The sequence below is a fragment of the Sturnira hondurensis genome, unplaced genomic scaffold (genome assembly GCF_014824575.4).
Source record: "Sturnira hondurensis isolate 20B ecotype Veracruz unplaced genomic scaffold, ASM1482457v3 Scaffold0015596, whole genome shotgun sequence".
Classification (NCBI taxonomy): Eukaryota; Metazoa; Chordata; class Mammalia; order Chiroptera; family Phyllostomidae; genus Sturnira; species Sturnira hondurensis.
In genome coordinates this window covers 17,517,640-17,532,671 of record NW_028088227.1, presented here as the reverse complement: position 1 = coordinate 17,532,671, position 15,032 = coordinate 17,517,640, and the positions used below count along the sequence as shown (strand labels likewise).

General features: G+C 39.7%; 1 protein-coding gene and 1 pseudogene across 1 annotated transcript in view; both read right to left on the bottom strand.

Moving 5' to 3' along the window:
- RFX6 (regulatory factor X6) overlaps window positions 1-6,569 on the bottom strand; it is a 54,596-nt gene extending 48,027 nt beyond the window's left edge. The window contains exons 1-4 of the mRNA XM_037065297.1: window positions 6,347-6,569; window positions 5,893-6,049; window positions 3,080-3,203; window positions 1,225-1,286 (exon numbers count right to left, since the gene is read on the bottom strand). Coding sequence (XP_036921192.1) covers window positions 1,225-1,286; window positions 3,080-3,203; window positions 5,893-6,049; window positions 6,347-6,569 — 566 coding nt within the window. The remainder of the gene's footprint in view (window positions 1-1,224; window positions 1,287-3,079; window positions 3,204-5,892; window positions 6,050-6,346) is intronic.
- Window positions 6,570-13,013: 6,444 nt separating this feature from the next.
- Window positions 13,014-14,484, bottom strand: LOC119000311 (non-POU domain-containing octamer-binding protein-like; annotated as a pseudogene).
- Between the last annotated feature and the right edge of the window lie 548 nt (window positions 14,485-15,032).

Sequence of the window (15,032 nt, the reverse complement as noted above, 5' to 3'; positions counted from 1 at the left end):
CTTTTCTTTTAGAAAAGAACATGAAACATCTCATTAATAATATTTATTTTAATTACACGGTAATAAAGTGTTCTGGATATGTTGGATTAAGTGAAACACAAAAATCCATTTTATCTGTTCTTTTTTTTACTTTTTTAACGTGGCCACTAGCATGTTTTCAACTATGTGGCTGCATTTTACGTCACCGGACAGCGCTCAACCAGATTTGAGGGCAGAAGGAGACACTGAGCAAACTGAAAAATGAGGAAGGGAAGGGAAGAAGACCCGGCAGGGCTGGCTGGGGAAGCCACCGAGGAAGCTTTATCTATGTGTTTATTTGAAGAGGACATTTTCAACAGGTTCAAACGCTAGACAGGTGCCAAGGAAGATGAGTAACAGTGAAAATGAGCCACTGGGATTTTGTCCAGTGGCTAGTGAAGCAATGACTAGAACAGAGGCGTGTGATTCGCACCAGGGGAAGGGAGCAGATGGCTATCCTTTCAAGAAAGAGCGAAGGAAAAATAACGGTAATTAGAAAGAGTAGCAGAGAGGTGTGAGGTCATCTTATTTCTTTATCAACATAAAAGAGATCTGGGTGCGTTGGTAAGCAGAAGGAAAGGAAAAACTAAAAACTGAAAAGAGTAAATAATTGATGGACAAAACCCTATAAGTTGTAAAAAGATGGCCACAAATGAAAAAAATAGCTAAAGTCACCAAAAGAAGGAATATATGACACCTCATCTATGTTTATATTTACACTAATAGATGACCAAAGAGGTCATTTTGGGCATGTTATTTTTCTTCAAGGAGTTAGAGAACATTCTAAAAATTATTATCTGAGAACCAGAGAAAACCAGAGGAAGAACCTGAACCATGCTCCAACCGCTGGCTTTGGCCTTGCTCTTCAGAAGTGTGAATTCCATTTGGTCACTTATTTAGATACTTACATCTGCCCTTCATGACACTGGTACCTTCAGGAGTGGCTCTAAGGTTATGAAAATGATTTATTTGAATTATTTCATCAGAAAAATATTGTGATTTCTCTGAAAATTTTGCTTTTTTAAATATTATCTGAAAGTCCACTCAGTTTTCTTTGTAGTCCTTACATTTGGTAAAAGTCTGCTTCATCAAGAAGAAAATACCTGGTTCTATTCACCGATAAAGACAACATTTATTTGACATTGTGTCAATCTTCATGCACAAGGTATCATACTGGTCTGATACGTGCTTATCGACATGTCTTACTTTGAATGGCCTCTTGTTCCAAGTCGCCGAGTTGTTAAGAGGGGAAATTTCTGGCGAATTGTCTAAAAAGAAAATCAATTACTTTAGTTTTTAGGAAGTGTATCGTTCCACTTCAGATCACCCATACCTAATTAATTCTAGAAAAATAAATGTTGACCTTCAAGTAAAAATTGTCTCAACACCCAAGGCACTTATTACTTTATCAACTTAGTGGAAAGATTTGAGCTTCTCTACAATAATTCTACCCAGAGGTTCATCCACAATTAAATATCTATTGCCAACCCTGGAGGGACACAAGAAAGTTTTTCTGCTTTAGAGGATCTCCACAGCAGTGTTTTAAAATGTTTCTTTTCTATGTCTCTTTCTCTAAACTGGCAAAGTAAAAATTAACATCTGATTAAAGAACATAAATCTCTTCTACATAAAGCGGGGGTTTTAATCTGGATTATAGGAGAATCATACTGATCTTCGAAAGGCTCCAGGCCAAACTGTGTACAGTGTTCATATCTTGAAAATTGGTTTTGTAGTTTCTATCAGATTCTCGGGATGTTTCATGACCCTCCTAACAGATAAGAATTACTGCCATAAGGTGGATTCATAAAATAGTAATGCTAAAATGGACATTAAAAGTTATCTTATCCAACCTCCTTATTTTATAGGATGGGTGAGCAGAGTTCTGAAGAGATGAAATATGCTTAAGAAGGTGTCACACAAAGTAGTCACAGTCTCGGCTGGAGCCTGACTCACTGGGTGACCATGTTCCCTACTCTCATAAACAGGTTTTTTAAAGTAACTTAATAAACCATTTCATTTAAAAAACTGAGCGGCCGAACCACAGTATTCATTATTTTCTGGGCAATGAGTCCCTCTACAGGTTAGAACTTAGATTTCAGTTTATATAAGACACAATGTTTGAGACTTAATTAGGCTTCCTACAGTTTTTCCCGGACGTCTTAGGTTCTTAGGCCATCAAGCATAAGAATCTCAAAGAACAAGACTTTCACAAGATACTGATGGTGTTTCCTGATTTTCAAAATGATATCAATGTATATAAATACAGTGATGTCAGTTCTGTCGATTCCCACCCTAGTCGTACAATTTGGGTAGAAAGAAATGTATAAAAATGAGAGAAATTTAATCAATCCTGTAACATCTTGGAGTCAGAGTGAAGTAGAGATTAGATCTATACTTACATAATAGAATAAAAGTCTGTTAAAAACTCTCATACTCGCCCTGGCTGGTATAGCTCAGTGGATTGAGCACGGGCCTGCGACTCAGATTCTCAGTCAGGGCACATGCCTGGGTTGCAGGCCAGTTCCCTGCAGGCCAACTCCCAGCAGGGGACGCACGAAAGGCAACCATACATTGATGTTTCTCTCCCTCTCTCCTCCCCTTCCCCTCTAAAGATAAATAAATAAAATCTTAAAAAAAGAAAAACTCTCATACTCGGACTCACTAAACAATAAACATAATAATAAATTGCATTACCAAGATACGTGTCACTTCCACTTAATTTTGCTTCTCGTTACAGCCCAGACCACACGCTTTAATATACCCCTCTTTGAAAGGAAATGCCATTGCTCAAATGTAGTTGCCTTCAAGGTCACAGTAAACCTTCAGGGAGGCAGGGTTCTAATATTTAGAACGTAGTTATTCAAGGTAAAACATACAGTAGATAAAATCAAAGTAAAATATGCAACAGTTCCAGATACAGCTCTTAAGAGACTTTATTTATGCTTGAGAAACAAATTTGTTAATATTCTATGTGAAAACTTGTTCAGATGAATTTGTTCCCATGCCCTCTGTCTCACATGACTTTAATTGTAAGATAGTAGAGCCAATACGTGACACTTACCTTTCCAAAGGTGGCCGCACAGGCTGGCTCCAGTTTCTCTTTTCTGCAAAAATCTAAATAGTGTGCATACAGGATGCACCGTGGTAAACAAACTCCTTCACACACAATGTAATTCTCTTCAAGCCTAAGAAAACAGCAAAAAGTCGAATCTAACATTCTGCTTATTTCTCCTTTCCATTCCCTTTTCACATTTATTTAATGACCATTTTTGAATAGACACTTTATACAAATGAGTTCATGAGTAGACATATTCTGGATATTATTCAAAATAAGATCATAGATTAATGTCAGAAGTGCAAGAACCCCCATGAACACCTGTTAATGCAGTTAAAATAATATGGCTAATGAAACCACTCCTGTTTGGTCCATGGCCTAAAGAAGAGGTCTTATTTCTATGTATTGTAACTCCTCACTATTCTTGGGGTTTGTTCTGTAGGACACAAACAGTAATAGTGAAATTGAAAATGATGGGTTTTTTAAAAAAGAACATTTTCAATGCTAAAGGGCTGCCAGGCTTCAGGATGACAAATGTCTATAATCACTTACTGTTATGCACAAACTAATTCTGAACCTGAATAGTTAGGGAAAGGTGGTGATGCATGTATTTGGAAAATAACTGAGTGTAAACTCACTTCACTTAACTCCAAAGTAGTACTGATCTATTTTTATCCTACACCTTACCCTCTAGCAGTACTATAATTACCTAAAATACCCTGCACATTTGAAACACCATGTAATTCTCTATAGATACCTCTAAATATGATACAAATTAAGCTATATATTATAAAAACAATCACACAAACTTTGAAAATTTAGAGATAATTCTATTGCTTGGATGTTTATAATTACAATTGAACACATTTTACGTAAGTGTAATGATATATATTTAAAGGTTACAAATCTCTGAATAGCAATCAAGAAGTCAGAACTTGTAGATTCTATTTCCAGTTTTTCTAACAATTCAGGAGGTGATTTTGGCTAAGTTTACTAAATTTATGCACAGTAAATTCAGAATTACTACTATATAAGAACAATGCAATACAAAGTATGCATTTAGATTAAAATTAAGTGGAACTCTTTAACATCTCTAATTTAATATATTCCCAATGTACATGAGATAAAAAGCAAAGACATCTTCTCTCAGCAGGTAAAGCATCAGACATTTATTCTGCTATGAAGAAGGAAAAAAAGAAGCAAAACCAAGTGATATTTGCATACATAAAACCAAACACCTAGTTGACAGTGAAAATTGGAGTTACTCAATCAGACTTTTCACTTTAACTTTCTGTTCTAATTTTTACCATCCTCAATATCATCTATAACCTTAATGAAAAATTATTAAAATATAAATAACTCCCTTAGGTTTTTTAAAAAAAATATATCACTTTTGAGGGGAGAAGGTGCAGAATATTTAAATGAAAATCACTGAGAAACACTCAAGTATTTAAAAATTATATGTTGATGACATGCATATAATGCCCACTTTTCACGGGCTGTTTTGATGTTGCAGGCATTGCTTTTGTCTTTAAAACCGAGCAATCCTAGGCATAAGTACAATATTAATTTGGAGTATAACTTCTTTCTTTAATTATAAGGCATTCATATTTATAAAATAAACAGAGTGTGTTTTTATTCACTCAATTTGAACTAAAAAAAGAAAGTGATCATTTGAAAAACCTTCATAATATAACTGAGATCAAAACACTTTTGCCCTAGTATCCTAATGAAATAGTTGTACCCTAAATATTCCAGATCATTAGCTCAATTATTTACTGCTCTGGTTGATATATTCTTAACCAGTAAGTTGTGACATCAACTTCATAGTTAAACCATAACTTTAGAAGATCACTGGTTTATATTTGAAGGGTTCATATTTCAAATATTTGAAAGAGTATATAATTATAAAAACACTATATAAAACTGTAATTTAATGTTATAATAAACAAAAATTTACTAATTTTTATGATTTTTGTATTTTCCTAAGGTTTAGATAATACTTTATATATAAACAGATTATGCAATTTATCAGTGGATAGAGCTTTTTACTTACTAGCTTATTGTTTGCAATTTGGGAGAAAATATATACTCTCATTTCTTCACACTTTGAGGGGAAGTTTAATATGATGTTTTACTTTAGATCCCTCTTCCCTTTAGATCAGTATTGCAAAATGTTCTCTATAGAATCTATTGATAAATTGTTGGTGTTAAAAATTTTTCCACAAAATCCAATTTTGATATTTTAGTATAATAAATCGTATATGACATGTGCTATAAAAACAATTGAACATCTATTTAAGTTACTAGTGATATCTTAACTGATGTTTCTATTTCAAATACATTTCACCTTATGGCCAATGCACTGTTTTTAAATTTGCCCTTTTATAGATAAAAGCAATGTTAAGATCCTCATTCCTCCAAATTATTTTTAAGAACCACATTTTATAAACACAAAACTACCAAATAACAAATATACAGGAGCAAACTGATTTCATGTTAAGCAAATAAATCATAAAACCACCCATTATTGCTTGCATTTGAATGAATTATAGTTTTAGTCAATAATGAAGAACATGATGTGGTTTTATTTGTATTGTAGTTCATTTTTCATCAGCACCAAAATATGTCTTTACGCCAAATAATTCAGTGGAAAAAACTGGAGTAAATTTCTAACTAGTCTTTTAAACTCCCCCCTCCCAAAAAAAAGCTTAAAAAGAAAGAAGCAAAATGAGAAAAGCAAAGATTCTGAAGATCCTGACTTTTAAAACTCAACAAGTGCTGAAGTGTACGCCTATGGGCAGGAAGGGGGGTCTTACCACTGCAGGGTCAGCTGGGTCTGCTTCTTCTTGTCCTTCATAATCTGCGTGATGGTTTTCTTCTGGCACAGGTGTGGGTCTGCTGCTTTGGTTTTGCTGTCGCGACTGTCCGAATCTTCTTCCTCAGAGGAAAAGCTTCCATTGCTTAAATGCATTTCTGATTGCAATTTGAAAAGATGATACAGAAAATCAGAATATAAAAACCAATTGAGTAGCCTCTTAATGTACCTTTGCGACAAACGGGGTGGTCTATAGGGGTTTGGGAGGACACCTATGAGAAGTCCCTTGATTTCTAGTTAACAAATATTTCCCAGGGGGAAATACAAAGATCCGAACAGAACATTCTACATATTTACATGTTTGAGGTGTGTTTATCACTTTTTTTACTGGATGCCTTTTTTAGACTATATCAGTCCCGGTTCCAATCAGTTCCCCGGAGGAGCAGAGCACTCACCTGATTTAACTCCCATCGGCAGCTCTGAGTCGTCTTCTTTCTCTCTGCTGCCCAGCGCGCCTCTGGGCTGCGCTTCAGCCGCCAGGTACACCCTTTCCTGGGGGTAAACGAGCAACCCTTTGCCCAGGAGCTGCACACAACACTCGTCCTGGACCTCGGAGGAAACTTGGGGCGAAGGCTGAGCCTGCGGAAAGGCGTTTTCCAGCTCCGGGACCTTGGCCATCCTCCTGGCCACGGGGGACCTGGGCACCTCCGCTCCCCGGCTCCCGGTGGAGCCTGGAGCTTGGGGCGGGGCGGGGCGGGGCGGGGCCGGGGACCTGGGCTGCAGGGGCGGGGGCCTCAGGCTCGGGATCCCCGCGGCTGCGGCTGCGTGGAGAAGGAAAGCCTTGCACAGGTACAGCTCAGATCGCTCAGGGAACCAGGTGGGCCGAGGTGGGACTGTCTTACTCCACCTGTCTGTGGTCCTGACTGATGCACAATTCGAAACTGGCATCCTCACCTGCGCGCGTCTACCCGGAGCAATGAAATCCCATTCTCCACATCTCCTTCCCCCTCTTTCCTCCCTTTCTCTCAGCCTGCGCTGAGCCCGAGGACGCTTTTCATACCAGAAACTCCCTGAAAGACCAGAAAAGGATCCAGTGTCTTCTCGAGGGGGAAGAGCAGATGTCCGCTCTCTACTCTCAGGAAACTCCAACGACGCACAGCCTGGCAGCCTGGAGAGTGAGCCCGGGCCAGGAAAAGGAGAATCCCAGAGCACCGTTCAGTTCTGTACAACCTGGGCCGGCTTATTTACTCCCGGGGCAATCCGAGGGGTTGGTGAAGGCTCTCCTCCGTGACCTGGGGACAGATACCATCGCATCACATGTGTCCCGACTGCCCGCCTCGCGGGTGCACAAGCACTCAGAATCCCAGGCTTCACTTTCCCAGAGATTCTAGTCTTGAGCTTGGAGGAAAAGGTGCATTCGCTCCTACTGACAGTAGTTTGTGATTTGAACATATCCCTGCGGATTCCTCATCTTTTATACCTCTGGGTAGTGCAATGGACATTTGTTGAAATGAGAATGAAATCGCAATATTTCATTTTCGATCCAAAACGGCAAGAGTCACACATGTTGAAAATGATAATGTGTGCTCCCTTTCAGACAGAGAAATTAGTAAAGAGTTGGGGTGACTGTTGTCTGACACATAATTTTTCATTTCATCATCTGTTCTTTTGACAACTAAATGCCTAGCACTGTCCAAAAAGATCAAGGACCTTGTTTTAGTTTATATTGCCTTACCACAAGCCACAGCCTGTCATGCTGTCTTGGAATATTAGCAAGAGAAAACACCCCTGAACTTGAATTTAATATTGCTACATTAAATCAAAATTTAACATGGAAGAAAACAAAATGAGACCCAAGGTGGTAGATGGCTGAAGGGTGACTTATGGGGAGAAGTAATACAGCCTAAGAGCATTACCTGGCCTATGCAGCCAGCATTATGGATGTATTTACATATCTCCCATTTTTTAGCACCACTTGTTGAGAAGGCATTTCTTCTCTCTCTAAGGCCTTCTCCTTACCTACCTCCAGCAGCTGGGCTCAGCTGAGCCTGACTGAGCCTGGAGCCAGCCACCCAGCCAGGCACCCAAAGGTCTGAAACTACACTCCCCTCAGGGACAACCCTGCATATGGATCTCTACCCAAGCTCCCAAAAGCCTCAGAAATTTCTCAGGCAGTGGGGCTTAGATCTATAATACTAAAGTTTAGAATTTTTCCACTTTACAAAGACACTCTCAGACTCATTCTATAAAGGGAGTTCCAATGATTAACTGTGTGTACACAAAAGGCCTGCCCTCTTAGATCACATAATCAAAAGAGCAACATTAGAAAAATACTGGGATTTATCTTTCAATACTTAAAAATCTGGTATCCAGGTTGATTGTGTGTGTGTGCGTGTGTGTGTGTGTGTGTGAGTCATACTGACGGAAAGTGAGTATCTGGCAATTATCAAGTTGAAGTGATCAATGAAAACACAAACCAAGATCATTTAAGGCCCTCGGTGAACTTTTTGCCTTAATTTTAAGTAAACCGTTAGCCTAACAAAATAATGTGTAAGCTCTTTGTGCTTCTACTTGGAAACAGAAATTAAATAGGCCAGTAACAAGTGAAGAGATTGAATCGGTGCTCAGAAACATCCAATATAAAAAAGCCCAGGACCAGAGACGTTGTTGATGAATTACACCAGATGCTTCAAAAAGAATCAGTGCCAGTCCTTCCTAAACTTATGAGAAGCTGTGAAGGCAGTGCTCAAAATGGGGAGTAGGGATCTGTTGTCACCCCCAATTGCCCTTTGTGACCAATATAATTGATATGAATTCAAGAGACCAAAGTTTTAGAGACATGTGGTGATAAACAAGTTATAAGATCCTAGGCAGGGAAAAAGCAAAGAAGTAAAGTAATAATAATAAAAGGAGATAACCTCTTAAAATAGTGGTTCATAACACTTTGTTTTTTATATTTCCTTTAAGAAATTTACTTATATCATAGACTCTCCCCCCCCAGGGAGAAATAGCCTATAAATACACTTACATATATACATACAAAATTTTGCATGCAATTTGACTGATCCTAAGAATATCTGAAAAAAATCATTGTTTTAGGAAAAAAGCACAGTGGTATCTGAAAAAGGAGATTCTTGAAGTTCCCATAGAAAAGGGGAAAAGAAAAAGGATTGGAAGTCAGATGCACTCATTCTCATTGTGACTGGCCACTTAACCTTTTTCCTCTCTCTAAATTGGAAAATTTAGAACCTGTCTGTAGCAGACTGTGGCTGTTCTGCCCAGGTCCCTTTGGACCCCTCTCACATTTTCTGACACCATTTTCCCAGCTTCTGCCTCCCTTTTTTTCCCCAGGAACCAGCTTCACCAGCTCTACCTGAGAGCACCTGAGACTCTTTGGAGAGAAGTGCCTTGGTTACCAGACCACCATTGTCCACAGACAGAGAAAGTCCAAGTGACTCAGTGTTTATATACTTCCTTGGTAACCTCTAGCCCATGACTAATGAGTAGGGAAAATAAAAGCAAAGTTCGCGGATCTCATGGTGGAGACACTGGGGTTGCAATTTACACTCCAGAGGCCATCTATGAGATCCAGCTGAAGCATCCTCTCCTGAACAATTCTTGAAATCCCATCTTTGTTTGGCTTCTTCCTTTTCTCTGTCCTGCCGTCCTTATTACCTTACCTGCTTCTCCTAAAAACAAACACTTCTTTTAAAAATCACCTTTGGAAATGGCTACTTGACTCAAGTTGTACTGAAATTAGACATCACAATATAGGGTTTATTAAGAATTAAATGAAATAAAGAAAAACCTAATAAAGTACCCCGGAACAGTAAGCTCTCAGTAAAAGCTATCTAATGTTTTTACTCTATAGATCATTTTTAGTGCTCATAGACAAGGAAAGGAATGTTCTCTTCTCACTGCAGAAAGATGCTGAGGAATATTTTTCTCCTTGCCTAGACTATTTCTGGGCTTAGTATGACCTGGAGTGATCATATTCTGTGAAATTTTCTTCTTTGAAAGCTCCTATTTCATCTAATTTTTCCTGTTTGCCAACAAAACTTTTTAAATGTAGAAAGTGCTTTTTATTCTGCCTCCAGGTAATACATTTCACGCTGTTGCTGCTGACAAAGAGGACAGTCCTGAGAGACATTCTAAATTAAACTACAGTGACCAAAAAGACACAGGACAGTTAGCCCATTGATAGCTATGGGCCAGATCAACAAAGACTGCTCATATTCATGTACATGTATATCTGCTGGAACTTCTGGGTTAACTTCCAGATAGCCATTTCCTCAATCACCCAAAAGAGAGAATAGCCAGGTGCCTGCGAACCCCAGGAGTCTCAGCATGTTTACTCACAAACTTGCCAGATTACTGGCCCCCAATCCAAAGGAACCGCTCTTCTTCCCTGTGGGCTCTGCACCGATCCTGGAGTTGACCCTGCTTCACTTTTGCTGCCCCTTTGCCTGTAGCTCCTGTAAATTCTTTCGGACAACTTGGCTTACATGTTTCTTCCCCTCCCCCTGCCCTCCTGCAGGGGGTATAAAAATGCTTGCAAACTCTGGGGCCACTGACATACAGGTTTTTCCACCAAGCAATACTGCAGTTGGTTTAGACTTCATGCTCCAAGACTGGTCTTTTTAGCTAGCATGTTTGGCTCAACAAAACTTTTATTTAAAAAAGACTTCAGCCATGAGGGCAGTTAAATTTTTCTTGAACACTGCTTGAAATAAAAGCACAGTCAGTTATGAACCTAAAAACAGAATCCCAAAGTAAATAAAGTGAACATTGATTTTTCCCAAGAGGCCAAGACCATTCAGTAGGAAAAGGATAGCCTTTTCAACTAATGTTGCTGAAAGAATCAAATATCTACATTCAAGAGAAACCTCTTCCACAAGAATGTGAAACTTTCCTTCATAATATACATAAAAATTACCTCAAAATGGATCAAAGATTAAATATAAGAGCTAAACTTCTACGACTCTCAGAAGGAAACTGGGGTGTAAATTTTCTCATGACCTTGGTTTAGGCAAATATCTCTTCTTAAATATAATGCCAAAAGCACAAGCGACAAGTAAAAAATAGATGAGATGTACTGAACTCCATTAAAAGGTATGCAAGCAAGGACACTATCACCAGAATAGAAAGACAACACACAGGGAATAACAGAATATTCAAACATCAGCTATCTGATGTGTCTATTGATTAGAATATATAAAGAATTCTTATAATTCAAGACTAAAATGATAACAGACAAATTTTAAAATGGACACAAGATTTGAACAGGTATTTCTCCAAAGAAAATAAACAAATGACCAATAAGCACATGGAAAGATGTTCAGTATCATTTGGATTAGGGAAATGCAAATCAAAACCACAATGAGATAGCACTTCATTTCCACTAGGATTTACAATTTGAAAAAAGAAACAGAAAATAAATGTTGGTGACAATGTGGAGAAATTAGAAGCCTCACAAACTGCTGGTGGGGATGTAAAATAGTGCAGTGAATTTTAAGAGAATTTGTATTGCTCTGCAGTGGTAGCAGCTCCTCCGAAAGCTAAATGTAGAACTGTCATATGACACAGTAATTCTATTCTTAAGTATGTACCCAAGAGAACTGAAAACATATGTTTACATAAAAACTTGTACACAGATGCTTATGGTGGCAGTATGCATAACAGTCACGGTAAACACAATTCCCATCCACTGCTGAATAAATACAGTGTGGCATAGCCATTAAAAAAGAATATTATTCAGCCATAAAAATAATGAAGTACTGATATATGCTACAATATGAGTGAACCTGGAATGCATTATGCTAAGTGAATGAAGCCAAATATAAACCTCATATGATTCCATTTATAAGAAATGTCCAGAATAAGCAAGTTTATAAAGACCAAAAGCAGATTAATGTAATGACTGCAAGAGGCTAGAGGTAGTGGAGGGGGACTGTTTATTAAACACAGGATTTCTTCTTGGGGTAATAAAAGTGTTCTGGAATTAGTGGTGATGGTTGCTCAATATTGTGAATATTCTAAAAAATCACTGAATTATACATGTAGAAATAGTGAAAATGGTGGCTTTTATCTGAATAAAGACAAACATTTTAAGTAAGCAGAAATAAAAAATGCACAGCATAACTACCTAAGATAGGCAAGGCTAAGAGCTACTGTCCAACACACGGCAAGCCTGTTCCCAAGCCTGTACTAGGCCTATCAAGAAAAGCTGCAAACTGCCCTGGCTGGTGTGGCTCAGTGGGTGAGTGCCAGCCTGCAAATCCAAGTGCTGCCAGTTTAATTCCCAGTCAGGACGCATGGCCGGGTTGTGGACCAGGTCCCCAGTCGGGGGGTGCGAGAGGCAACCACACATTGATGTTTCTCTCCCTCTCTTTCTCCCTCCCTCCCTTCCCCTCTCTAAAAAATAAATAAATAAAATATTTTTAAAAAAGTTGTAAACAGTAACATTAGACACAAAATGGCCATTCACAAAATGACTCAAGAAAAAGATGGAGACAAGTTAACAGAAGATTTTCTTAAAAGATACACTAAAATGATCCCTGAGAGGAATCAGTCCCTGAGAGGAAATGTCTTTCTTAGGGCATGAAGGGATAATATACGGGATAAAACAGAACTGTATGCATGTTCTCTGTGACTTCTATGGACATTTGCCTGAATTCCCACCTGGGGGTGAATGGAGTGATGGGGACAAGGTCACTGGGGAATGTTCGTGGGTTTTGTGGTATATGTGGCAGTGTCTCTGGGGTTGGGGAGTTTAAGAATGAGAAAGCAAATACAACAGGGTAAACAAAGAATGGAATGATCAAGATTAATGGGGGCTCTAACTGGATCTACTTTGCCATTGTTCCTTCCCTCCCAGGCCCTCAATAATCACATGAGACTTCAGGAATGCACCACACAGATATGATTATGATATACCACACAGAATTCATTTGTTAAATATCACCCCTCCCCTGCCCTCTGCCTCCAGCATACTCCCTAGTACAGTCAGGGAAGACCTAACTATTAGAAAGAATCCCTAACACTTTTTCAGGATAGAATTCTGTCTAATCCAAAAATGGTCCTTCTCTTAAGGGTTTTGGGAAACTAGACAATGCAATTTTATTAGTATTGGCAAGGTTTGCTTGCATCAAATTCAGCTCCGGGAGCTGCATGGTTGAATGCAGGAGGGGTTCCTCCAATTGCTCCTATTTATTCCATTGTAGCAGCTTGGCCAGGGCGTTTGGTAGTTTGCTGGGGTGGGGGGTGGGGGGGCGCGTCAATCCCAAGATTGCATCTGGCATCAGAGTGGCAGGTCCTGGAGCCTGGAGGATCTGGGGTACCAGCAGGCACAGGAGCAGGGTCCATGGCACCTGTTATTTACACCCATAGCACCTCCCATAGCCATCTGGCCCATTCGTATCTCCTGCTCTCACGCATCAGGGAAGGTTCCCTTGAATCCCTCCTGCTGCGGCCACATCATTTCTTCCTGCTGTCACTGCATCTCATCCTCACCACCTGTGCTCCTCTTCCTGCTTGAACTCCAGCTGCTTTCGTTTTTGCACTTCTTGGTTGTGCAGCTCTTCCATCTTTTAGAGTTCTTCTTGACGCCTCATCACATGACGCCTCGGGATGAGAAGCCTCCATCTCCAACTCCAGTCTCTCGCGAGCTTCCGTACTGTTGCGGTCCACTTGGTCCTGCTGCTGTTTCTCCATCTCAGAGAGTACCTTTCAGCGCACTCATATTCAAAGGACCCAGGTTGTGCAAACCTAGGTGGCTGCTTCTACTCCTTGTGAAAATTGCTGGATCTTTATAATGAGCTTCTCTGGAAAGTCCCTCTTCCTCATCTAACAGTCCATGGACCCCACAGTCACAAGCCCAGGAAATGTAGTTAGCAGAAAAGAGCCTTCACTGCCTCTGTCCAGAGCTTCCCAAGCATTTGGCTTCCCTGAGAATTCAGCAATGCCTTTTCCTAAGGGCCCTCCTCGATCATCCACAATTATAGGCCCTCTCAAGCTGGTGGAATGCAGAAAAGGCTTCCTCCAGCAGTTCATTGGACACATACTGAGGAAGGTTTCAAGTGTAGGGCATGCACTACAGCAGGCAAACCACACAGGCAGCTGCTTTCCACAGAGTGGCATTTCGTCCAGTTCCACTTTAGCAATAGCCGCTAGGGTTCTGGTTTCCAAGCAAATAAAGCCAAAGCCCTTATCCTTATGAATGAAGACTTCGCCTGTCTTCCCTTACTTCTCAGTTTCCTTATTTCCTCTTCAGTGAAGTCAGGAGGAAGATTGCCCACAAAGAGCCCACTATGTTGGGTGAAGGTCTTCTCTCGTGGTCTCTAAAAATCCTTCAGGTAAACAGTGAAGTCTTCATTTTGGCTGCTGGCTTGCTGCCCTTTTGCAGGTATTGGTGGTGATGGCATGGCTGCTGCTGCCGCTGCCTCTGCCGGTGGTCACAATGTTGGTGATGCTTCTTTGGAGCATGGTGTTGCTTCTCCAAGTTCAAAGTTCTGTTGCTCTGCATTTTAAACCCCTCTACTGCCTGTTCTCTCCTCAGAGTATTGGCGATGCTACACAGCCTCTACTGTCCCAAGAAAAGAGGTAAGACGCTCTTTTAAAAGTACTTTACAAAGGTTGGACACACCTCATAGGCTTATTCTTAAAATAGGAGCTATTAGTTTTACTATTGTCTTGTAAATTTCAACAAATTGTGTCTCCATTCCACTCTGTTTTTTAGTCTTCTAGTCTAATTTCTTCATCCTTCAATTTTGGTTGTGCCATGTTAATTTTTTTCTTTCCTTTTTCCCCTTCTTATTGCATGTAGGATGACAGAGAAGTAATGGAAACAGAGAACAAAGAGGAGAAAGAAAAGGAAGGAAAAGGGAAGAAAAAAGGAAAGGAAAGGAAATGGCAGAAAATGGCTGAGAAGACCGAGACAGTTGATGAGAGAGAGAGAGAGAGAGAGAGAGAGAGAGGAAGAAAATCCAGTTGGTAGAATTTAGGAGACTGAGTGGATGGCTCTAGTTTCCATGTGGGCAGAAAACCCATTTTCCATAACTGTAAATCAATGTAAAAGGTAAATTCAAGTGGAGAAAATCCAGGAAAAGGATCTGCTAGCAAGCCATAGCCACATTTCACCTG